The sequence below is a fragment of the Barbus barbus genome, assembly GCF_936440315.1.
Source record: "Barbus barbus genome assembly, chromosome: 11".
NCBI classification, from domain to species: Eukaryota; Metazoa; Chordata; class Actinopteri; order Cypriniformes; family Cyprinidae; genus Barbus; species Barbus barbus.
In genome coordinates, this window is record NC_136739.1 from 768,610 (window position 1) to 795,402 (window position 26,793).

General features: G+C 37.6%; 1 protein-coding gene across 1 annotated transcript in view; it reads right to left on the minus strand.

Annotated features, from left to right (window-relative positions):
• The window catches only part of LOC306876681 (thrombospondin type-1 domain-containing protein 7B-like), a gene marked incomplete at both ends in the record, with an annotated part of 147,110 nt that overhangs the window by 12,872 nt on the left and 107,445 nt on the right, over window positions 1-26,793 (minus strand). Inside the window, 8 exons of the mRNA XM_079428026.1 lie at window positions 243-416; window positions 1,407-1,581; window positions 4,733-4,878; window positions 8,143-8,260; window positions 8,533-8,648; window positions 12,078-12,219; window positions 14,698-14,851; window positions 14,977-15,110. Coding sequence (XP_079284152.1) covers window positions 243-416; window positions 1,407-1,581; window positions 4,733-4,878; window positions 8,143-8,260; window positions 8,533-8,648; window positions 12,078-12,219; window positions 14,698-14,851; window positions 14,977-15,110 — 1,159 coding nt within the window. The remainder of the gene's footprint in view (window positions 1-242; window positions 417-1,406; window positions 1,582-4,732; window positions 4,879-8,142; window positions 8,261-8,532; window positions 8,649-12,077; window positions 12,220-14,697; window positions 14,852-14,976; window positions 15,111-26,793) is intronic.

A 26,793-nucleotide genomic window follows, 5' to 3' on the forward strand; every position in this document is an offset into this window, starting at 1 on the left:
TATGCATTGCTAAGAACTTCATCTGAACAACTTTAAAGGAGATTTTCTCAATATTTAGATTTTTTTTTTTTGCACCCTCAGATTCCAGATTTTCAATATTGTTCTATCCTAACAAACCACGCATCAATGGAAAGCTTATTTATTCAGCTTTCAGATGATGTATAAATATCAATTTTTAAAAAATTTACCCTTATTGGCTGGTTTTGTGGTCCAGGGTCACATACTATATATTTTGCTTGTACCTTTACATGGACGTGTCTCGAAGGCTTGGTGAGGGCAGCTGTCCTGATTCTCCAGCACTTGTATGACCACAGCCTGTGAGCGCGCCTGACGGCCCACCGTCTCAAAACTACGTCCTTCCAGACACGTCAGCTGACAGGAACTCCACTGCGACCACTCTGTGAGGTGACAGTCCCCTGTAGATCACATAACTTCAGTTCTGCCGTCTAAATTAACACCATGATAATTTAATACTTATGAAGGAAATCCAACGGTCCAGTTAGCAACACAAAGAAGGCATATACCATTTGCTGAAGTGTGAACAATATGAATACGGGTATGTATTTTGAAGCATGTAGCAAGTACAAGATTCTTGGCTGGATGTACATTACAAACACAAAAAGCAGATTTGGTCTTATATTTATCTGCCACTTGTCTTTATAGCAACAGAAACGTCTATAGTGCAGGTTTTTATAATAATCTAAAAATAATGAGAAGAAATATAAAGTATGCACAATAAAAACATGCATAAACCCCCCTTTTTTTATTATTTTTTTATTTTACTTGTGCAGGCCAACGAGATTGATCTGACCCTCTGTCATAAAACTGAATGCATGACTAAGTCTTCAGATATATTTAGCTCTAGCACTAGCTCTTCAGCATGATGTCCTTCTGATCCTGCAGCCAGGATGGCTATTAGAGACAATCTGTGTGCCCAGGCATCTCATTATCCATCATCTTCATGAGGCCAGTCTATTTTCATCCCTCACTGGAGCTGCCGAAACATATAATACAGCACCGCACACCATATGCCACCCGCTCTAACTCGACTCACTCCGTTTTGTCTCTACCTTTCTGACTCTAACATCTTTCTTCCCCTCTCCTCCCAGCATATGTTCATCCCTGAGCGCATGCAGCACACTTACGAAATAAAAAGAGACACAGAAGTAAGGCTAACACAAGTCAATGATAGCCTGAAGGTGAAATGTATTCACAGGTTAAAAAAAGTGGGACATTGCTTGTCGACAAACTTTCATTTCATTTCACTGAACATGACAGATATGAATTCCTAGGACAGTTCCACTCCTTGATCAACATCCTCCACTGGTTATGAAACAATAAAACGTGTTAAATGAATCAAGAGCACAAAAATGTAAACACAACAGGTAACAGAGTTGTTGTTGTACCTGGACAGGGAACGAAACACGGCTGCTGCAGTTCCTGCTCGCTCTCCTTTCTCACGCGGTCTCCACACTTCTCATCCTCTGCTGTTTTCGAAGGGTAGGGGCTGTCCGGCCAGTCTGACCAGTGGACCACACACGTCAGGTTCCTCTCCCTCTTGCCCTCTCCACATTCTGCCCCCTGCACGAAACCACACGGCCGACTCATTAATCTAGACGAGCCTTGAGCAGTGAGACAGAGCACTTATTACACTGACACCTCTCTCTGAAAGACTGACAGCTGGGAGTGAAACATGGCATCTCTCATGAATTGTGCGATCTGATCACACAGCTGAGGTTTCTACACAGCAAAAAATGTTATCAGTATTTTTGTCTTACTTGCTAGTAAAAATATCTAAACATCCTAAAAATGCAATACTGCATTAATAATTATTGCATTAATAATTTAAAAAAAGTTAAAGTTTCTTTTATTTATTTATAAGTCTAACAAACTTTTGTTAGATTTATACCTAAAATAAGGGGGAAAACTATTAGTTTAGCAACTTAAAAGAACATGACATTTCTCCGTCGTGGCTGCATCACCACCTCGGGTGTGCATTATTTTCCTAATAATTCAACGGCTCGTCCTCAATTATTCCTTACATGCATTGAACATGTCACCATTTCTCTCAGTAAATGTATTTCTAAAGGTGCTGTTGACATGAAAGTTTCCCCAGATGTCAGTAACAACCGAAGTAATCCATACATACAAAGAAAACAAAACAAATAGGTTCAGAAATCAAGTTATGTGTAATAAAATGGAATGACGCAGGGAAAAAGTACTGAACACATGAAGAAAAGGAGGTGCAAAAGGCATGGAAATCTAAGACACCAGCTGAAATCTATCAGTAATTAGAAAGCAATCCTGCCCCTCGTCAGTGGAAATTAATATTAGTTGGTTCAGTCCCAACTGATGGCCTATAAAAAGGTGTCTCATGACCAACATGTCACACAAGGAACATTTCATGATGGGTAAAAGCAAAGAGCTTTCTCAAGACCTTCGCAACATTATTGTTGCAAAACATAGTGATGGCATTGGTTACAGAAGGATTTCTATGCTTCTGAATGTTCCAGTGAGCACTGCTGGGGCCATAATCTGGAAGTGGAAAGAACATCATTTCACCATAAACTGGCCACGACCGGGTGCTCCTCGCAAGATTTCTGACCGAGGAGTAAAAAGAATGATCAGAAGAGTTATCCAAGAGCCAAGGATCACTTTGGGAGAGCTTCAGAAAGACCTGGAATTAGCATGTACAATTGTTTCAAAGAAAACTATAAGTAATGCACTCAACCGCCGTGGCCTGTATGCACGCTCACCACGCAAGGCTCTGTTGCTGAATAACAAGCAAGTTGAAGCTTGTTTAAAGTTTGCTGCACAACATTTAGACAAGTCTGTGAAATACTGGCAGAATATAGTCTGGTCAGATGAGACAAAACATTTTTACTCTTTGGATGCCATAATGCACACCATGTTTGGAGGTCAAGTGGCACTGCACATCACCCCAAAACATCATGGTGCGGCACTGGCAAAATTCAAGGAATGGATGAATGGAAAAATGTACCGAGACATTCTTGATAAAAATCTGCTGCCATCTACCAGGATGATGAAGATGAAATGAGGGTGGACATTTCAGAGAGACAATGATCCCAAACACAGCCAAGGAAACTCTCGACTGGTTTCAGGGAAAGAAAGTAAAGCTGCTAGAATGGCCAGACAATCACCTGACTTGAATCCAACAGAAAATAAGAACTAAAGATCAGAGTTCATAGAAGAGGCCACAGAACCTTCAAGATTTGTGTGGAAGAATGGACCAGAATCACTCCTGAGCAATGCATGCCACTAGTTTCTCCTACAGGAGGCGTCTTGAAGCTGGCATTACCAACAAAGGCTTTTGTTTTTGTGTTTTGTGTTTTTACATCACAGAGTTGCTTTAAGAATTTTGTTGTTTGCTCTGCTTGCAATGACAATTAAAAAGCTGTTCTATTCTGTACGAAATATTAAATCAATTTCAGTAAGTGTGTTCAATAGTTTTTTTATTACACATCACTTAATTTCTGAACTTATTTGTTTAGTTTTCTTTGTATGTATGGATTACTTGGGTTGTTACCGACATCTGGTGAACATTTCATGTCAACAGCACCTTTAGAAATATGTTTACTTACTATCATAAACAAATTCTGTGTAAAGATAAAAACGTCTATGTCAAAATACATTATTTTAACCCAGTTTACTGTTCATTGACTACTGTATGCCCTTCATAGGTTTATCTCCCCCCAAAAAAGTAAACGTTGAGCCTCCCAGGCACCCCAGATAAAGTGGTAAGACATTTTAAGAACACAAATCATTGTAAGGGCATGGTGAGTGTAAGGGGCATTTGCAAAGGTTGTATGAAAACATGCTTGCTAGGTGACACTATTAGTATAGAACTGCATTCTGTAAATAAATATAGAAAAAACAACAAAAATACTGATTAAGAAAAGCACTTTTTGCAGTGTTGTTTTCACTTACAACACTTTTTCTTCACACTTCCATGAAGTTTATGGAACACTTAACCTCACTATCACATTTCGTCCTGTTGTTATTTCATGTGTTACACATTTTGTTTTCCGTTTAAACATAATTTGCCTTCTAAATGTTAACTATGCAAATCACATCTTTTCAGATATGTGGATGCTTCTAGAAATGTATGTAATAGCACAAACTACTAAAAAGAGAAACTGTGTTTCTACAGATGTTACACATATCACAGAAATGTGATATTGTTGATGAATATGAAAGTGTCCATCACACCAAGCACCAAAGAAAGCGCATAAATGCATGTTAAAAGTGTGCAATGTTTCTTTTGTTCATATTGTGAGGAGGACAGCTTTTGATCTGGGCAAGAACGACTCCAGGGACGTGCACAAAACCCCGAGACATACAATTAAAATCTTTCTCAGATACAAAAGAGAGAGGAGAGAAGAGCAGAACAGAGGAGATGGAAATCTGAACTCTGCCACTGTTCTCCTCTAATGATAAGACTGTGAATCGCAGCATGATTTTGATCAGCAGTTACCTCACATCTCAATGACACAAAGTCCCTCTCTCACACACAAACTCGGAGCGTGCAATTTCAACAAAATTCAATTAAAGTACTCAAGTGTTGTGCCAGCACCAGCTAGACATGCCGGATGGCTGGTCTCAACACCACTTGGTCATACGAAACATGGATTGAATGCCCTAAGGTTAGGTGATATGCAATAACCAGTAACTAGAATACATGCAGAACCAATTATTTTTGCCCAGGACCTACCTCCACTGTGCAGGGAGACCAATCGCTCAGAAGCCACGTGTAGCAGGGGCTGATGGGACAGGGTTTGGTCTGGGAGAGCTGAGAGGCGCAGGGGCGTCCCTCCTCATGAGCTTGCTGAAGAACACTGCGAGAGCGAGTCATAACACCTGCAACAGAGACACACGTGAAGAGACATCTGTGAATGCAATGTATGAAAATATGGCAAACAGCAGAGGAAGGGATAAAAATACATCAAGCCTGCATTAGTGCATACTCCAGCAGCTTGGGACAATGCTGTAGATTAATGTATTATTCACACGTTGTATAGTTGCAATATTTATCAACTGTACAATTCAAGAATAGACAGAAACAGACATCTGAGACGGCCCATCTTAAACCAACATGGATTTCAAGCTGGTCCAGGCCAGTTTAAGCATGTTTAAAACTAATCTAAACAAATTGAATTTTGTATTGTGTGTCATTCCCAGTCAAACTGTGTAAATATTAAATTAACAAACATAAAATGTTCCAATACTTTTGGAGGGCACTGTATAAGCTCTAGGCCTGACTAACAACTCATTAGTGTTAACTAGAACAGCTTGTCCCAAACATGCAAACTGACAGTATTGAAGCTTAGACTAAGCTTTTTGTAAGAATTCAATTTTGGGGTCATCACTCTTTGCACCAAATTTCTGGAAAAAAAGGGGAAAATATAGACCCTTTATCAATGCACATCTGAACTGACAGAGTGACCGTGCATCTGAACTGAATTGCATTTCAGTGAGTTTGACTGTAAAGAGCCCTCCTTCCAGTCGAGCATTAAACATTTAACAAGAAGAAGAAAAAACCCCCCTGAAATTATATTCACAGCACAACATAACTGCTCATCAAATTGATGTTGTGTGCTGCTTTCAAGAGCCGCCTCTACAGCTGGCCGCTTCAAGCACGTCATTCATTAAAACAGAAGCACTCCGGCCAGATGAGGAAGCCCTTAAAATGACTTGATTTGACAGAGGAAATATCTCTACTTGATCCTGTAGGGAGATGGAGGAGGGTTGGGGAGGAATAGAGAGAAATGAGGGCTAGAATGAAGAAAGAAAAAAGGGAAAAGCACAGAGTGAGCTCCACTCTCAAATGCATTAAAACTCTGTGTATATATACAACACATAATGAACCCCAAACTCTCAGTCTCAGGCGAGGTGCGCAAGAGACAACACTGCTTTGACACAGACAAAAAATTCTCTTTTACCAGCCAGCACAGCTTGCATTTATTTCTACGCCCGTGCATCTGACCGAAAACATGATGAGAACCTGTTTGCATTGCCTGAAGAACTCCCTTTGGATTTAAAAAGTAAACTGCCTGGCTGAGATAGGAAGCTGATGGCTGAATGAAAATTAATGAAGTTTCTGTTGAACGTGTCTAATTAACAGAAAAACAAGCTGAACTCCTAAGGAGCTGGGTCATTTGAACCATAGGGACCCGGGCTGCTCTTAAGACTAGTAATTAGCACATTTTTTATTGCATGAAGCAATAACACCGCTCCATCAGGCAAACAGGCCAACAAACTCTAAATTAACAATTGCAATTTTGAGAACACTAATGGGTAAAATAAATATTTCCCTTTGACTGATAAATCGTTTGGCGTGTTCAGGAAACCAAGGGTTTCATAACCCAGAGTCATTAACCTGTAAGCCGATCCTTAAATATGATTCATGACATAACATCCATAATTAAAAGGGGATTCCGACATGGCATGTTAATGATTGCAAAGTAAATGCGCACCACCTGATAGTGTGAGCCTAGAGCAAGCCGAGTGTTTATCTCCATGGATCCCGAGTGCACAGGTTTGTGGGTTAGGTTGCATGCAAATGAAAATGTGTCAGCTGCACAGGAACATTAAATATTATTGTGAACTGTAATTTGCAAGCATGTTTCTCCTTGATCCTTCTAAATACTGCTGATTGCTCCTTAAAACTGAAATGATTGCTATGTTGGGCTTCCCACCTCCCGATTTCTTCAAATTTACTGTACATATGCAGTTTTGAGAATTGAAGTCTGTATGTTTTGAGTCAGGGTTGCTGTCAGGGAAGGGAAACAATGTTTATGAAAAGCTGTTTTTTGAAAAAAAAAACGTTTTTGAGAGGAGGTTCTTATGTTCACAACGTAAGCATTTAAATATATAAATTAATTGTAGTGGTTGACCGATATAGTTTTTTTGACAGATGCCGATATCTTGGAAAGCAGGGTGGCCGATGGCCAATATAAAATAAACATATTATACTTTAGATGACAAAGTATTTTTCACAAATAAATACATATTTAATAAAAGTATAATTAAAAAGGAAGTAAACACTGTAACCAACGGGGCACTCAGTATTCTGGGAAGTTTGTGTGCATTGGGAATCATATTTATTTGAATAAAGCCAAGGTAACACTCATTTTACATACAGCACACAGTGAAAATGACATGAATACGACAGTGGGCAAAAGCATAAAGTGCAGCATCATTTTAAATCACGAGTTTAAAGTTTGTCGATCGCGCCGTCTCCAGTGAAGCTGAACTCTCCTCCTGTCAGCATTCAGTTCACACCAACCATCACGCAGAGAACACGTGATCATGCAGGATACAAATGCACACTTTATTAGATCTCACAGCTGGATTTGACTAAGTTTGCAAGGTTTGTGAAATTAAATGTTCATTAGATATTCAAAGATTTGTTTCAATTATGTAAATGTGTATTTGCTAAGTGTTGACGGCAAAAGAAAATATTATAATGTTTGCCTTTCTATTACTAATAATATAAAAGCAATCGTTATAATACTTTTTTGTATACATTCAAATTAAAAGCCCCATCAAAATAAAAGTCCCGCGTCGAATGCATCGGCCAAACAGAAAAACTTATCGGCCGATGCCGATATTTGAAAAATGCCAAATATCGGCCTTGGCAATATATCGATTGACCATTACTTAATTGTTTCATCAATTCAATTTATCAATTCCTAGATGTATAAAAGTATATTTATTTATTAAATAAATAAAGTAAGAACATTTTAAATAGTAGTAAACATTTGTAAAATTTAACTGAATCCCGTTTACACACTTAACAATATTTAACAGTGGCTGAAAAGAAGACAATGCAAAGTAAATATTTCCATAAACTTTTTTTTTTTATTATTATTCAAAAATGATTTTTGTTTTAGCACAATGCCAATAAAAATTCAATAACATATCTCATTTTCTCACGCAGTAAACTTTTTGTCTTATTGTTTTATTTTTAAGAAACACATTGTAATATCTAGCAGCCTTAATATTTTAAAAGGGCGCTCCATCAAAAGGGGTTCACCATATTTTGGGACTCCTGACATCAAAAGCTTTTAAAACCCCTGCTCATTATATGTACTGTATAATTAATTACATGCTGTGACTCACCTTTACTGCCACAGGTGTGTGAACACTCGGTCCAGGGCGCCCAGTCAGAAAGGATGCAGTTAAAGGGACAGTCCACCACACAGTTCATCGCCAGTCTCCACAGTTGAGGCAGACCCAGCTAAAACAGCGGGACAGCCATTAACCCCACATCCCCTCACCACACACAATCTCTGTCTGATGAACCAGCTGTGAGCCAATGAGGGGCTATTACTGTAAAAGGCTCCCATGAAAGAATAATTTTCTGGATATGGAGCAATACTGTAGGGAGTTAATGGACAGTCATGGCTGCTTTGCAGTGCATGCAGTTGAAGGACATAATACAATCCCACAGTGCTTAATTCCCCCTCAGAGAACACTTGTACTGAGGGGGCGGCAGGATATGAAGGTTACCTCCTCGCACACGCTCAAATCCACCACTTTGCCATCGCTTCGGATGCAATCTAAGAGTCGTGTCCTCATGCCCTGGCCGCAGATGGCATGTTCGCTCAGCTGACATGTGCTCCAGCCTGACCCGTAACCAAAGGATACAAAAGCACACACACACACACACACACACACACACACGGGAAATGTCAGACCATAGTGACATTTAAATATCAGATTCTGTGTCCTTGTACACACAGCATTTCAATTCCTTTTAAATAGCCTTTCAATTAAATGCAACATCAGGAGTGCATTCATACAAGCCTAGATTGCATGCCTTCATTAGATTTTAAAGTATGCATGCATGCTTAATGAGCTAATATTGTCCACAACGCCTAATGTTGGCTGATGCTATTAAGATGCAATGCTATGAAATTATAAGATTTTCCAATATGTGACCCTGGACCACAAAACCAGTCATAAGGGTAAATGTTTCGAAATTGAGATTTATACATCATCTGAAAGCCAAATGAAGTTCTTAGCAATGCATATTACTAATCAAAAATGAAGTTTTGATATATTTACGGTAGGAAATTTGCAAAATATTTTTAGTGTAGTTAGGGAGTGTAGTTTTCACAGAAATATGCAAATTGTGATTAAGCTAATAAAGTAGAATAAAGAGATGCATTGTGATCTGAGGGCAGAAGTTAGGCTTTTAAGATGCTAATCTGGCTTTAAGTCAGTCGAATGGCTTCGAGGAGCAGTATCAGTATTGATATGATCAGTGATGTCATGCTCTCTGTGCACTAAAGCTTTTATCTCATTCATATCTCCCTGCCCGTTTCCTTCATTAGGCTCTATCTGGAGAATTAGTATCTATCTGCTCTACTGGACGATACTGCACATGTGGCGATGTCCTACTGAGCTCAATATGGATGGCATGGGGTAACTGCATCTAAAGCAGTGGATTTACAGCAGATCAGAAGTTCACATTCTCAGTTAACGTGAAGAGTGTGAGCCTTTATCTTGCTTGAATCGCAAACTCTGAACATCATATCATATCTATCATATATCCAAGAACCTGCAATGAGAGTGAAATTAAAGAGAGTCTGAAGATATGCACTAGATTAGCATGTTCCCATTATTAGTGCAGTGGACAGTAGTTAGTTAGTTTGTTTTGGTTATTGTGTGGAGACGTGCTGATATGGCGTTTGGTCTCGTTCTGTCTCGTGTATCTTGTCAGAGTCTGTGCAATTGCTTGGCCATTTGTTGTGGAAAAACAAGGAAAGTATAGTATTTTGTTAGATGCGTGTATAAAAGCTTAGTTTACTTCGGCAGCCGTCGTGTGAAGGCCTCCTCGTGTGATGACCGAAGACTGTAAAGACCACCGACTGTACCGTGTGACTCCACCGGGCAAAGGATAGAAGTATCACTTTAGATTTCTCCTCTTTTCTACTACTTGTTTCACTTCTGTTTCAGTTTTTATAACCATTTCGGTAATACTTTATTTTAGGGTCTCTTAACTAGTTGCTTATTAGCATGCGTATTACTAGAATATTAGCCATTTATTAGTAGTAATTAAACACATATTAATGCCTTATTCTACATTCCTAATCCTACCCAATACCTAAACTTCACAACTACCTTATTAACTATTAATAAGCAGCAAATTAGGAGTTTATTGAGGGAAAAGTCATAGTTAATAGAGAATGAGGAGTTATGCCATATTAGCAGGATACTCTGCCCGTTTCCATGGTTACTTCTCATTGTTCCTTTAAGTTAAACAATTATTAATTCTTCATTGCATCGTTTGCAGAGAAGAGAAGCTAATTTACGCAGTGCATGATAATTAGATTTTTTTTTCTCTCAGGTTTTGTAGAATTTCATTTACTTTGTTGATCTGATTACCGTGAAAACAGTGTTACCCGCTGCTGTTTCAGCCGTCATATTAAATTATCCAAATAAAGTGTGTTCAACAAGCTGACAGAAGTCAATCTATTTCTTTGTTGGAAACTTTTATGAGAAAGTATAATTGTTGTCATTATGAATTTTTCCATGGCCACCGAGGAGAATCAGAGATTGTGGCTCACAAACTCGCTGTATTTTTATATTTATGTCAATAAATGACAAGCAAAATCTAATCCCTAGGAGCTTGTGAACAGTTTTATAGCATTTTAAAATGCTGGTTTAATGTAGTAAGTCTGTGATGCTAAAAGACATGCAGGTGTGCCAGAATATTAACGCGACATGTTTAAACCATAGATGTAAATAAAGATCAATAATAAAGCGTTTTGTAAAGTAGAAAGCGCTTATGGATTAAGACAGTGATATGTAATGTTTATATTTTAGGCTCATCTGTTTTTCTGCACATGTGATTTATTAGAAAGGTGTATACAGAATGTGGTCTTTTATCATCACTGTCTCGGTGCATTAAGCGCGTTCTTATGAGAGGAAAATGCTTAACGTAAATAAACGTGTTGCGTTCATATTTTGAGCTGCGTATCTGCACATATTATGCTTTTGTGTTGGTACATTAAGCCACTTTAAGCATTTTAGAAAGTCCCCTGTTCAAGATCTGCTAATTCACAAGCCTAGTGAGAGTCATTCTAGCAAAGAAGGTAACTTTAATAATTAAACCAACAAAATCAAATCTTTCAAAAAACACAGAAATGTGATTCTTTTATTGAGTGAGAGGCAGTAGGTTTAGTCAGTGACATTAACAGATTTACTATTACTATACCTAAGTTAGTTTAAATGAACAGACTAATGAATGAAACCTGCTATGATTAATCTAATTTTAAAGCATAAATTTGATTTAAACAATTAGTCTACATAATATTCAAATATGCAGTTCATTTGGGAACAAATTATATTTGCCCTACAGATACAGCATGAAATGCTATTTAAACCTATAACATTTAACATTTAACGTTATTTTTTAAAGTCTAATAAATGTAAAATTGATAGCTCTCATTTATACTGTATTGTTGAACGGCTATAATTAATGGTCAGTTTCATAGAGACATCAGCATTGGTATCAGTGATAATCGCATTCAGTCATAAAAAAGATGCCACTAAACAAATATTAAAAAATATATATACATACTGTCTTTATGTTGTTTGTACATTCATGTGAATATTTCATGTGAAATTATTGCAATATAAAAGTATATTTACAAACTTTAATTTTAGGTGAGATTAATCGCAATTAATTTGAGAAAAAAAGTGTGATTAATTAGTTAAAAAGTTTTAATTGACTGACAGCACAAATTAAAATTCTTTATATATATTTCCCTTCTCAATAACCTATAAAGTATTGTTTTTAATATAACAATTAAATTCATATGTCAATCCACAATCAATTTGCTGTTAGTATAATATAAAAAAATCTGATTCATAATAGATAAAGCAGAAGTACTGAAAATATCCAAATATTGTGTTGGACAACGGGGGCCTTCGAGCTTTAGAATGCAATGCTTTAAATGCGCTGTTGAAGTGAATGAGTCATGCAACAGTCATTAGACGCTCGTGTTATATTTAGTATTGTGTCATGCAGAATGAGAGAGACCCACTGGAGACATTGTAGTGATAATTGAAGCAGGTGCTGTTGAGGCTGCAGGGCTCTGTCTGGTTGCTGTCTGGACACACTCTGTCGGCCACTGGGGGGCGCAGCACGTGCCTCGTCCTCATCCTCACTGCGCTTTCATTACATGGCTACAAATAAATACAGTTAAAATGTCAAGAAGGCTTTGACGCCAAACACATCAAAGTATAGCCACTATTTATTTATTTTTTAAAGAAAGTGCATATATATGGGCAAATCTGTGCTGTGCCATTGTAAAAAGAAAAGAAAAAACCCCAGCAGTCAGGAAGCCACATGGTCTTGCGATGCTAAGTGCACTGTTAGAAGCTGTTAGGCTGCAGGCAGCAACTAATCTGCATCTCCATCACTGTCAGACGCTAATGAGACCCTTTAAACGGCTAGCTGGCCATGTGCATGTATCTCACTATTGGAGAGGCTGATCATCAGCAGGAGCTCTATTCGGCTAGTGCCACATATCTGTGCACCCAGGTTTTTTGGGAACATTTCATAATTATGTAAAACCGAAACTAATTAAACAAGCTCAATCACCGAACCCTGGTGTTTGACATGTTCGCAGTGCTGGCTGAGCGCTTTGACACAGCGAAGAGAACAAACATGGCTTGGACGCGAGAGCGTACAAGATAGAATTATGATCTAATGTGATTAGCGTAGAGACCAAATTATGCTGAAATGGCTTGGCAGTCTTGTGCAGGTTGGGCCAGGATAACTCATCCAGTTTGGTTCTGATTTGTTGAGTGCGAATTGAAGAGCTGTTTGCACTTCAATGAGTCAGCGGCCCGATGGCAAATTGTATCTAGGGTAACTTTTTATGCACAACATTAATTAGAATAACAAATGCTTCATTACTACTGGAGGTTCATCTGCATACTGATTTCAGTTGTCTCCGTATTCACCGTTTGAAACTTCCCCGCAGGAACTCTGGAGAACTGTATGAAGATTTGACTTGCAAGGCAGCATTAATGTGAAATATTCAAATAGATGCAAAACATCTCGACACTGTCTTAAGTCATGGCCCGAGCTGAGAAAGAATCGTGCAAAAATATACTGTAAAACATTTCTGTTCTTAGTTCACAGACTGAATATTTTCTCTAGAGGCATATTTGGTTTTTTTACGAGCTCATAAACACCAGTGCATAATTTTCACCTACAAAACAACTGAAGACAGCCTGGAGCAGTATGATTGAGCGTCAGATGTTAGTGGAACATGTCAAAGTTAATATCAACTTAAATGAGCTAAACATGCATAAATAAACACTTTGGGATAAAAGATGCACAGAGTATATTGTTACGATTTTGATCATTTCATGATATTTTATTAATATCTTTAAAACTCTAATAATTGGCTAATTATACTATTAAAAGTAATGGCCACACTTTCTATGCTACCTATGCTCAAAATAAATTAAAGAGTCATTTATACTTATTCATAAGCAAGTATTACTGTTCTATAAGTTCTTTAAATGCATGTGCAGCTTTTAATTGCTTTAGCTTTTAAACGATTTTAGTGTTTTACTAGTTTAATCAGACAAATCAATATTTAACTTGCACTACCTTTGAAAATGTTTGGGGTCAATATGTTCTTTTTTAAAGACATTTATATCTTTATTCAGAAGGATGTTATTAAAGTGATCAAAAGTGACATTATTACAGAAGATTTCTATTTCAAACAAATGCTGTTCCATTCATCAAAAAACATATCACTCTTTTCACAAAAATATTGAACAGCACAACTGTTGTCAATATTGATAATAATCAGAAATGTTTCTTAAGCAGTTAATCGACATATGTGACCCTGGAGCACAAAACCAGTCATAATGGTCAATTTTTCAAAATTGAGATTTATACATCATCTGAAAGCTGAAAGTATTTGGTATTTGTCTGAGATACAACTATTAGTAAATCTGGAATCTGAGGGAGCAAAAAAATCTAAATATTGAGAAAATCTCTTTTAAAGTTGTTCAAATGAAGTTCTTAGCAATGCATATTACTAATCAAAAATGAAGTTTTGATATATTTACGGTAGGAAATTCACTAAATATCTTCATGGAATATGATCTTAATATCCTAATGATTTTTGGCATAAAAGAGAAATGTATAATTTTGATCCATACAATGTATTGTTGGCTATTGCTACAGATATACCCAGCGACTTAAGACTGCTTTTGTGCTGCAGGGACACATATTAGAATGATTTCTGAAGGATCAAGTGACACTGAAGACTGGAGAAATGATGCTGAAAATTCAGCTTTGCCATCACAGAAAAAAAAATACATTTTAAAATATATTAAAATAGAAAAGAGTTATTTTAAGTTGTAACAATATTATACAATATTACTGATTTGACTTGATTTTTGATAAATGTAGTCTTGGTGAGCAGACAAGACTTTTTTCAAATACATTTGTAAATCAAAAACCAACCCCAAACTTTTGAACGGTAATGCAAATATTATTGGTCTTATCACACACTTGACTAAAGTGTCTAAAACTACATGAAGACTTTTTGGGGACACTGTATGCTGGTCCTCGCATCAGAGTCAGCTCAGAATGTTGCCTTGAGGATATAGCAGCAGACAAAAAGGACGTCTTACTATTGAACAGGTGCTCCATTGACTCCACTGGGACATCACGCAGTCATTAGGGCACTGCAGGACGCAGTTCTGAGCTTGGGGAGGGATTTCATCCTGGTCACAGAGGGTCTCATTCACACTGCTAACCAGATCCTCACCGCCACGCCTCACGCACCTGTCACAGCCAAAGAACAGCAGAATGAGGATGTGGAGGACAAGGGAGGCAGTCTGGAGTGGGTCGTGACCCCTAAGAGAAGCATCTGTGATGGAGTTACTCTGTGAGAACGTGCCCTTGCTTACCGAATCTTGCGGCTTTGGACTCCCTCACCACAAGCTGGCAGCTCGTCCACTGTGTTGATGGTGCAGACTGACCAGGGGTCTGTTACCCACTCGTACTGACCACACTCACTGCGACAGGGCACTGCCTCGTACACCTACAGACACACAGAGACAATAATGCACTGATTACAGCAAAATCCATTTAAATATGAAGTGATATAGAAGTTTGCATGACTTTTCTCAAGCATCAAGGTGGTTGACGTGAACCAGAAAAGCTTAATTGTATTCAAAAAGTCTACAAAAGGAATGCATTTAAGAACTTTTGTAATCTCTTTTCAAATGAAGAGATTCTCTGTAGATGTTAGTCAGAGTAGACACCATCTTTAATCTGATGCAAACAAAACTAAGGCTGTGAGGGATAGAAGTACAGTCTGTTTATTGGTTCTCTTGTAACAACTTTATCTGCTTCTGAGACAACTGTCCATTTCAGTCAACATCACTTAGGCTGGAAATAAAATACTTGCTAATCAGTCCCACCAGGATTTCAGAAATGATTGTTATGTACAGGTATTTATATAATTATTCTTACTGACAATAAGAGCAGTTCCCTGTAACTCTGTTGTTTAATTACTGAATATCAGTTGTGATTTTTGTAATATTGTTGTTGCAATTTTTTAAAATTCTTAATTTATTGTCAGCAATTGCATTCATTCAAAACATTAAATGTGCTTATCCAATACCATAATGCTTCAATCTCCTGTTGAAATCAGGCATTATGAGGACTAGACTAACATACATTATTATATATAGTAGTTAAATACTAACATATAACACACTAGATAGCCTATATTTTTTTTTGAAAATTAATTTGTAAGCCAACAGTTTGGAAAGACAGGTCACAAATCAATGTTTTGGAGAGATATATCACTTGGGAATTTGAAAAATGATAAACACGACAGCCTCAAATCAGAACTTTTCTTTCTTTATTTATATAACCTCATTGTTATACAAGTCCCACTGCTTTGTACGGATGGTCTCTACTGATTTTACAATGAAAATCCATGCAATACAGCTGGAGGAATGAATCAATTGGGCTCACAATTATGGATTTTGATTGATTAATATTGCACACAATTAGACAAAAATGCAAGCTGCTGCTAAAAAGTGCCAACTGGCTGCATTAATCCAGTGGCCAAATAGCTTGACTTGTATCCTTCATGCTCAAAACGACTCCTCAAAGAGGCCGCGATCCATGATAAACCTGAAGTTTTTGGCCTTTTGTGGTATGAAATAACCCCTTTCATGATTGGGTCAATATCTGATTAACAAAATACAGCCCTGCAAACATGATACTCGTTGCATATTCTGTTTCTGTTTTATTAGTCACATTACAGAAAACTGGGTCACACTTTTAAGGTCCATTTCTCACTATTAACAAACCATTAACTATGACTTTTGCCTTCATAAACTACTAATTTGCTGCTTATTAATAGTTAGTTGTTAAGTATTACGATGTAAAATATGGTCATGCAGAATATTTGCTTTATAAATACTAATAAACAGCCAATAAGTTAATTAAAGGCATGCTAATAAGCAACTAGATAATGAATGAAAATGAGAATTGGTCCCTATACTAAAGTTTTACTGGGAATTGTTGTGAACATCATGTATTGTTGTCCTCAGTCTCTCCCAGCATTATTTTGGTTTGCGTCAGATGTGTGTCTGCTCTGATTATGCTCTATTGTTTGGTGGCTGATGACTGAGGAGAGGCTTTTTGGTGTGGCACATGTGGGGTATTCTTCCTGCTTCTTAACTTCACCAGACATGATTTCATTCACAAATGAGTCTAGAAGCCAAAAACCGCAGCTATGAAATACTTGGCACTCAAACCTAGTAAGAAAGTGGCTTTTGAAAACACAGAGAACAAATAAGACTGTATGTTTATAGCTTCCTCCCCAAGGGGATATACAGACCCTAACACACACTCTCAAAATATCCCATCTGGCCCTGCAGCTGCTAAAAGCCCCATCAGCGCTCTCCTCTTGTCTCCTCCCGTCTCGCCTCGTCTCTTCTCCTCTCCTTTAATGAGTGTCATTGAATTTCCAATTACAATAATCAAACAAGTGTTAAGACGATGCTCAAGATGTGAGAAGTGAGTGAAAAGATGATGAATGAAATTGGCAATAAATCTACTGAAGCATTAAAAAAAAAGGGTAATTTAATTAACATAGACAAATATCAAGCTCTACAAACATGACGATATCAAGTAATGAAATTGCCATGTTAAGAAACAATCATTAATTCAGCAACACTCATCAACAGCAGCAAACAATTTTATTTAAAAGCCCTTAATGGGGAAAGTAAGTTTTACGGCACATCTGACAGTTTTTCTATGAGGCTCCAATAAATATTCATTGACTTTTACAATGCAAAGCCAGCGCTCGGTTATCACATGTTAAGGAATAGTTCCCGTCTGTTCTTTAAATAGCACAAATATAGGATTCTATTCTCCTTCACTGCCTAGCTCTCAAGTGGAGGTAATCATTTAAGAAAAATAAACCAGCTATGTAGCTCACAGGTCAGCTCCTGTAACCTCTTGGAGGATGTAGGTACTCTGGGCCGGATAATGAAGTCCCCTGATCCTTCTCAAATGTCAGTCGAAGGGCCAGAGACGACATGAAAATGTACTTCATACTAATTCAAATCTCAATCGGGCCGTGATCAAAATACACTAGCTCTCCTCTTCTTCAGAGGAGGGCCGGGGCCACGGAGGCCAGCGGAGCAGCGGGGTTAACTGATGCACAGGGAGAAACACAGAATGAGGCACTGACCTGAGCCTTTGAAGATGTCCGTATTAGCAGTGCATGACAGGCAAAGGAGAGAGAAGAGAAATGATATATATGTTAGTTTTGAGCTTTAACTTCTCCTGTGCAATAGCCTGTTGCTGTCTGAACTAGCCACGTAACTCCCTCGACAAATTATAGAAAAGTATAGTTTATATAAATTCGATGCAGATTCTCTGGCCTTGTGTGCGTGTGTAATTCTGTTTATATGAAGGATGAAGATGAAGACAGTAATGAATGCCAGAGTGAACATGTAATTAACTCTCTAAATTGCATAAATATTCAAAAGTCTAGAAAACAAAGTGTTTTACACTAGAGCTGACCACAGCTTTAAAAATGCTTTAAATCCTCCAGAACTTCTATTATCTTCTACTTGATGTGAAATTGTGCATGCATTTTATTACAAAAAATATCAAACCAAATGGCATTTCAGAAATGAAATGAAAAAAACTTAATGTACTGTTTAAAATTAAGACAGATATATTGGGACACTTTCATAGTTTCATAGTTCCAAAAAAAAAAAAAAATCATTAAAAAAATGGGTCAAAATGTGAAGATACTTTTGAGAAAAGTAACATGTTTGTAGATCATTCTTTGTTTGATATTTTGTATTTTGTATGCAAAAACATTCATTGATTTTTAAAAGTCCAAATGTTGTTTCAGGCCACTGTAAACATGAAAATATACATTTAAATATTTAATAAACTGCCACAATTTTCATATTAATATACATATATTTTGACATTCAGTAATAAAAACCAGTTTCAATAAAATTTATTTCTGAATATTTTACACAATATATAGACTATATATATATATATATATATATATATATATATATATATATATATATATATATATAAATTTTTTTTTTTATATAATACTGCAAGATGTTGTATATTGTAAAGTCCTGATATCGAATTATTCACACAGCATGTTTTGAACAACAAGATACTAAAAAAGAGAGATATAATTGTCATGCACAGCGGGTCAAAGCAGTGCTAAAAGAGCACAAAGCAAACACTGAGGGCATCCAGAGTGTATATAATATATGCCCCCCCCCCCCCACACACACAGCCCTAACGTGAGAGCAGTGTTCACACGAGCAGCAGAGACGGCAGAAGCCTGGCAGGCAACTCTTGACTCTATAAATCTCTTTAAGTGTCACAGCCTGACTCAAACTTCAAACAGATTGGACCATTACTGTCTCCTGGCCCCTGGAATCAGACAAAACAATCGGGGTACACTGAAACACAGGGAGATAAATGCTACAACCGTGATGCCTTCTAATACACTTAAGATGATGTTGTGATATTGAAACGCTGATACTAGACAAAAATGGGAGACAAAATAAAAGGATGAGATTTCAGGAAGTACCGGCGGGCAAAAGGGTGGACCTAGTGTGCTCACACTGAAGCTCTAAAACAATGTTTTAGGACACGAGACTATATGTGACCCTGGAGCACAAAAGCAGTCTTAAGTCGCTGGGGTATATTTGTAGCAATAGCCAAAAATACATTGAATGGGTTAAAATTATTGATTTTTCTTTTATGCCAAAAATCATTAGGATATTAAGTAAAGATCATGTTCCATGAAGATATTATAAATATATTAAAACTTCATTTTTGATTAGTAATATGCATTGCTAAGAACTTCATTTGAACAACTTTAAAGGAGATTTTCTCAATATTTAGATGTTTTTGCACCCTCAGATTCCAGATTTTCTAATAGTTGTATCTCAGACAAATATTGTCCAATCATAACAAACCATACATCAATGGAAATATCATTTATTCAGCTTTCAGAAGAACTATAAATCTCAATTTTGAAAAATGTACCCTTATGACTGGTTTTGTGCTCCAGGGTCACATATGTCATATATGTCATATATCACATATATTGTATCCACTGCCAATAAAAGATCTGAAAAATCTTCAGTGGAATGGGACAACATTTTAACAAACGCACCAATATTTACTCGCCCTAAAGTGACTTCTGTGATTTTTGTAGAAGTGTGAGAGACATGTAAAGGCAGATGGCAAGATTTTCAGTCCAGAATAACTTCATTTCTTTCTGTTCCTTGCACAAAGGTACTACGGCTTTTAAAGAGTTGAAATATAGCTTGAGTAATATTGATTACATTTATTGTGGTTTTTTTGGAGCTTGTCAGTCTGGTCACTGTATGTTTTATTGCATGGTTAAACATAAAAATGAATCCTTTTGCTCAGTTATATCAAGTATAAATTGTACCGCACTTTTCACAGTGTATACTATCATTCAAAAGTTTGGGGTCAGTACGATTTTATTTTTTTTATTCTCATGAAATGAATACTTGTATTGAACAAGGATGCATTATGATCATAAGTGACAGTATCTGTTTTTTTAATGTCATTTTAAAGCACTCAAAGAAAAAAATGCACCACACAGTAGTTTCCACAAAATTGTCAAGCAGCACAACTGTGTTTAACACTGATAATAATAAGAAATACAAAGAAATGGATTTCTGAAGGATCATGTGACACTGAAAATTCAGCTTTGCATCGCAGCAATAAATTGCATTTTTAAAATAACAGAATACAGTTATTTTACATATAAATAATATTCCACAACACTACAGTTCTGCTGCATTTTTAATCAAATAAATTATTGATCATAAAATATGTTTCAAAATAAAATAAAAAATGTATCAACCCCAAACTTTTAAACAGTAGTGCATACATTATTTCAAAGCAACTTTACAGGAAATAGTGCCTTTAAAACCCCAGCTGGCAGACAGCGACAAGACAAGAACATGAACAACTCCTTAAGATGCTTGAATAGAATGAGCAAATGCCATCATCGTCTGGCATTAAATAAATCTGATCCATAATCATGTAATCTTTTTGTCATAAGGGTCTGTTTCTAAATGAGGGTGAGTAATGATGAACGATTCCTTTAAACTCCACTGAATGATCAGATACAAACAAAATTAGTCTTGACAGGAATCATTTCAGTGTGGCAGATTATTCACAGCCAGCGTCTCGATTCTTTCCCGTTCTCAACGCAATAAATGCTCTGAAACTGTGGAGGAGTTTTTATAAATGCACAATTTTACTACTAATTCAATCATTTAAAAGACTCCACACATACACATTTTTAAGCGATGATTAATACCATATTAGTCCTTGATTCAATGCAGATTCAAACGCTAAGCAGCTATTCATTCGAATACCAAGAGCTTTCATTGGATTAACACTCCAGTTACATTTTTGACCTCTTTGTCCAACAAGGGGATTCCATGGCTATCAGACGACAAGTGAGCATTTATTATTTATATCATCACGCAGTTCTCGTTTCGTTATTCTAATTAGTTGATAAAGTGATGGCTAACCTTTGTAATATAGCGAAAGGCCATCTGGGCGGCAGGAGGACTTTCACAAAGCTGGAAAGACTCCAAGAGCAAATTGAGCACCACACCACCGGGGACCAAACAATATGCATATTCAGGACGACTGTGTGTGATGCAGAAGACTATCAGAGATGGAACAAGAGTGCAAACACCGGCCACATGGGTCTTTACAACATTTACTCATCTTCTCAACCTGCCATTTCAAGCTTTCCAGCTTCACTCAGGTCTGCTGTAAATTGGAATGGTTTTTATGTCTGTATTAATGGATTGTTCACAAATACTTTCTACATATGTGACCCTGGAGCACAAAATCAGTCTTAAGTCGCTGGGGTATATTTGTAGCAATAGCCAAAAATGCATTGTATGGGTCAAAATTATCCATTTTTATTTTATGCCAAAAATCATTAGGGCATTAAGTAAAGGTCATGTTCCATGAAGATATTTAGTAAATTTCTTACCGTAAATATATCAAAACTTCCTCAGATTCCAGATTTTCAAATAGTTGTATCTCAGCCAAATATTGTCTGATCCTAACAAACCATACATCAATGGAAAGCTTATTTATTCATATTCATATTCTTATTTATAGCTTTCAGATGATGTATAAATCTCAATTTCAAAAAATGTACTCTTTTGACTGGTTTTGTGGTCCAGGTTCACATTTTTCAATTCTTCACCATGTGAAATCACATTTCCACCCAGGTCACGTGACTTATTGTCATGACCTCATTGTTGTGCCCTGATCAAATTACTTCAGAAGACATAAACCACTGAAGTTGTTTGGATTACTTTTACAGGGCCACTGAGATGATGTAAATATGAACGGATAGCTTTGTACATTTATTATAAAGCTGCTTCGTGCAAAAAAAAAAAAATCTCAGAAACAAATTCCACCTGCCTCGGCTGTGTGGCGATAAATAAAGATTCGATGACGCTAATCTAATGCTTGCATTGTCACTGCGAGCAAGGAATCTTTCAGCCTTTTACGCCTCCTCTTGTTGAAATGTTCTCTGATTATAAATGAGTCCAAGCACAATTCAAGCTCTTAGGATAAATAACAGCTCCTCTGGCATCAAACACATTTGAGAGAGTGTGTGAGAGAGATGTGGAGAAACGCTGCGGGCCACTCATTAATGAAGTGAAGCAGCTTTTGCCCAAATCAAAACATCAATCTCCAAAGACCTCTCTGCTAAACAAACCTCCAAGTCAACAATTTGACAGGGAGTATCAAAGCATAACATCTCTTTCGCCTAGTCATTCGGCACAAATACAGTACATTTTCCCACAGTTGGAAATGCCAGATATACACGCAAAGCCTAACTGAAAAACATATTGATTTTGTTGCATTCAATAAAGGAAGCTGTGATTGTTTCAGCATGGGGGCAGAGCACTGCAGTTATGGCCATAACCGGCAAGCAGCAACATATTTTGCCCGAAATGCACTTGAAAACTGTGACACATATCATCATCTGTAAGTGGCTGAACTCTGCACCAATTATGGAGGCGGCAGTGAGGGGGAGAGCAGCTTTCGTCTGCGTATTTCCACTCTTGTTTCCAGTTAACAAAAGAAAATGTCACACACTTTTAACCGGTCAGTCTCGAGAGCCTTCCTTTATATGAAGCCCCAATCACACCAAGGATAAACAGACTCCAGGAGAGTCACTATAACAGACCTAAGACTCACTGTAATGCTACAATAGACAACTGCATTGTCAGAGACTTTTTACACAAAACTCTACTTACAGCGTTGGACAAAATTCACATTCCCTTTCAGTCGCTCACGTTCAACGTCTAGTTGTAATTGTAACATGTTGTCATGATAAAAAAAAAAAAAAAAAAATCTGTGTGCACAGAAGTATAATGTCTTTGTGAGGTTTAAGAACAGCATTTTATCATATTTCCCAACGCTGTAGTGCATGTAATCTTGCAGAGCAGTCACAGCATACAAAAGCATGACAAGATGGTTTCTAAAAGTCTACTTCTGAGCTAAAGACGTGCTTCATTTAGAAGCTGTGGGAGAGGCAGAAATGCTTTATAGGGAGATTGGTTTCTAAACACAGATTTATAGAGGTTGTTAAATTATGCAAGCCTGCTGAACACAGGCTAATCTCATCAGCAGAACAGTCTGCCTCAGCGCACATGATGGCTACCATATGGTACCCAGCTCTGGAGGTGGGCAAGAAGAATGTTCTTTACACAGCGAATCTAGCACCGAGCCCTCCGCTGTGGGTAAAACAAGACTGCAAACTGCGGTGGAGACTGCACCAACCCTGAGGAGGACTGCATCTGATAGAAACATCACTATTTCCCACACTTAGTAATGAGGATCCTACACATTGAAGTAAGAGCCAGATGTCACTTGTGATTCAGAAACATGGACTATTTCACACACATGAGTACAAGTCATATTTGCGAGGTTCATACTGCTGTGCACGGCACTGTAATGAAGTACAAGCAGTTATTTAGAAGTGGAAGTATTACAGAAGTGCACTCAAATCTTGTTCAAGCGTTTTAACAAAATGCTGTTCGAAACCAAAGACAGCTGTCTAGCTGCATAGTCAGCCAATGACTAAACAGAGAGTGTTTGAGTACTAACGCTCCCAAACAAGCTTCCAAAACCACTTCATGTGATAATCCACCATAAATTCAAGAGACAGCCAACTAAATATCCATCAGTCCTTCCTTAGGAGCTTTTGTTCAAAAGTACATCTACTTTCATTATTTTGAAAAGAGAAGCCTGTACATTCTGCTAAAAAACTCATTTTGTATTCCATGAAAAGAATGAGTTTTAAGTAACAAGGGATAGTTCACCCAAAAATGAAAAGTCTGTCATTAATTACTCACCCTCATGTCCTTCCAAAACCATAAGACCTTCGTTCATCTTTGGAACACAAATTAAGATATTTTTGATGAAATCTGAGAGCCTTCTTACCCTGCACAGATACTCTGCATTCTTCTCTATTTTAACAATGTCCTACGTTTCTGTCTATGCAGGGTCAGAAAGCTCTCAGATTAGAATAGAATGATTGTTAGGCTGCATTAATTAGGTCAACCGGAACCTAAACACCTGATGTACTTGTTACATTGTTAGAAGAATGACATATAGTCTGTAATATTAGTCTGTTTCTTTCTTATTCCGAGGTCACCGTAGCCACACAGATCCAGACTGTATCCAGATCAGATGGTGGATCAGCACCTAGAGACCGATCCTCAGTGAAGACCCTGTCTCCAAGACGGCCACCGGGACAAGACCACAGGAACCAGATGAGTCCTGTGCACAATCTGATTTTGCTTTAGCCTAGATTTAAACTGCTGATTTTGTCTGGCCAGAGGAAAATGACACTATTTCGACAAACTATTTCCCCGTCTAAATACTGTAAAGCTGATATAAAGCCACCCAGCTTTATATCAAGCCGATGCAAAGCTGCTTTGACACAATTTGCATTGTGTTTGCATACAAATAATAGTGACTTGACTTGACACTTAATATACAGACTGTCACAATTAAAAAATAAAAAACACACATCTTAGCATTCACTATTGCGATTCCATATTATAATTTATTGTGATTTTTGTTGGCTTATTAAAGAGTAGACAATGGAAAATAGTTGATTATACCCTTAAAAGAGACTGTATACAGTATGATGAGTCATATTAACAAAAAAAAAAAAATGCATCACATCTTTCTAAACTTTTATTTCAGAAGCATACATATACACAGTGTATCTTTAAAGTACCTTGAACCATGAAACTTTAAAAAGTACTAAAACCCTGAACTTGCACTTGAATATAATAGTCAAATGTTCAACAAAATGAGCAGAAAAAACACTTTCTGAAATAAAATAAAGTGCTATGTAATTTTGCATACCGTTTTAGTCATGTTTAGTCATGTTTAGTCATGTTTTCCTGGCAGTTGGGATTCAAAACGTGAAGGTGCAGAAAGAACTCTGGAAGAGGTTTGATCATGGTTTCGCACCGGCTTTAGACGTATATGACGTTATCTAATGCAGCGGCACTGCGCACGCAGAACAATCGTTGTATGACATCAAAGCACCACGAGAGCTACAGAGAGCAGACGGCTCCCACTGATCTATATATAACGACAGCTCCGGTTACAAAGCGCTAACTTCTCCCCACCACATCTTAGGAAAAAAATTATAATTAAATAAAAATCGATTCTGAGGTAAACCAATCGATCTTTAAATCGTTTTAAAAAGAATCGCGATAGTTAGGTGAATCGATTTTTTTCTCCCAACCCTAGTAATTAATGACAGAATTTTCATTTTTGGGTGAACTATCTCTTTAACACATGATGGCATCCCTATAAAACAATAGCTAAACCCATCAGACTCTTGTTTAAGGTGGTTTTTCAGAATCAGGAGCATTGTGGCACTAATGTAGCCAGTTCCTGCACAGTTCAATTTACAGATCAGTAATAAGACACAGCATAGAGATGACATCCCTTCATGCACAACCTCCTCCCGCTTCCGTCACAGTGGCTGATCATCTGTACAGCACGAGGAGGCGAGATAAGAATATCAATCTCATCTCTGTCGAGTGACTCACTGCGGGGAACGGTGCAAGAGGAAACATCTGGAGAAGGTCGCGCATCATCCCGTCTCCCATTTGGCGCGGCTGACGGCAGACAATCACAGGGCAAAGACGGTCAGAATCATCAGCATTTATCGGCATAATGAGATGGAACGCTCTTCGATTGACGTGTGATAAGCTGTAAAACTGCTTAAAGGGGTCATATGATGCGATTTCCAGTTTTCCTTTCTCTTTGGAGTGTTACAAGCTGTTTGTGCATAGATAAGATCCCTAAAGTTGCAAAGACTAAAGTCTCAAAACCAAAGAGATATTCTTTATAAAAGTTAAGACTCGACCACGCCCTCCTAAAACGGCTCATTCAAACACACCCCACATGTCTACGTCACGGTGTGGGGAGATTTGCAAAGCACCGCCCAAATGTATGCGCAAAGAAAGGGGTCATGATTTTTATTCTTGCTGCAGTATTGTTGCTGCCGCCAGCACCATGTCCTGGAGACGCTGTGTTTCGTTGTGAAAGCGAAACTACTTTGTTTGGGCTTCCAAAAGAGGACACAACTAGAAATCAGTGGTTAAGTTGTATTTACAACACTGTTCCAGAACAGTTCAACCAAAATATTAGAGTGTGTGCAGCGCATTTTACAGAGGACTGTTTCCTGAACCTGGAAGAGTAGCCTACAATGCTGGCTGCACAAAGGCTGTTTCTATAAGAGTAGTGTATAGTGCTTGTTGTTTGTTATTTCTCAGATTACAAATGCAGACATGGTAATGTTTATGTGGCGCGGTGCAACGCAATGCGTAAAAAGACAGAACAAGTCATTATAATCAGTAATTATGTCCTCACTGGATGCATCAAATGCCTCGTTTATAATGGGTTTTACTGTTTTTGTCTCGTCGCGCCGGGACACGGCATCACAATACGGTAAGGGGGCATAGCAATACGGCAAGGGATAGCTGGCCAATCAGAGCACATCTCGCTTCTCAGAACGATGAGCTTTGTAAAAATCGACTCGTTTCAGTAAGGCGGGGTATAGAGGAGCAACAACAATGTACAGTGTG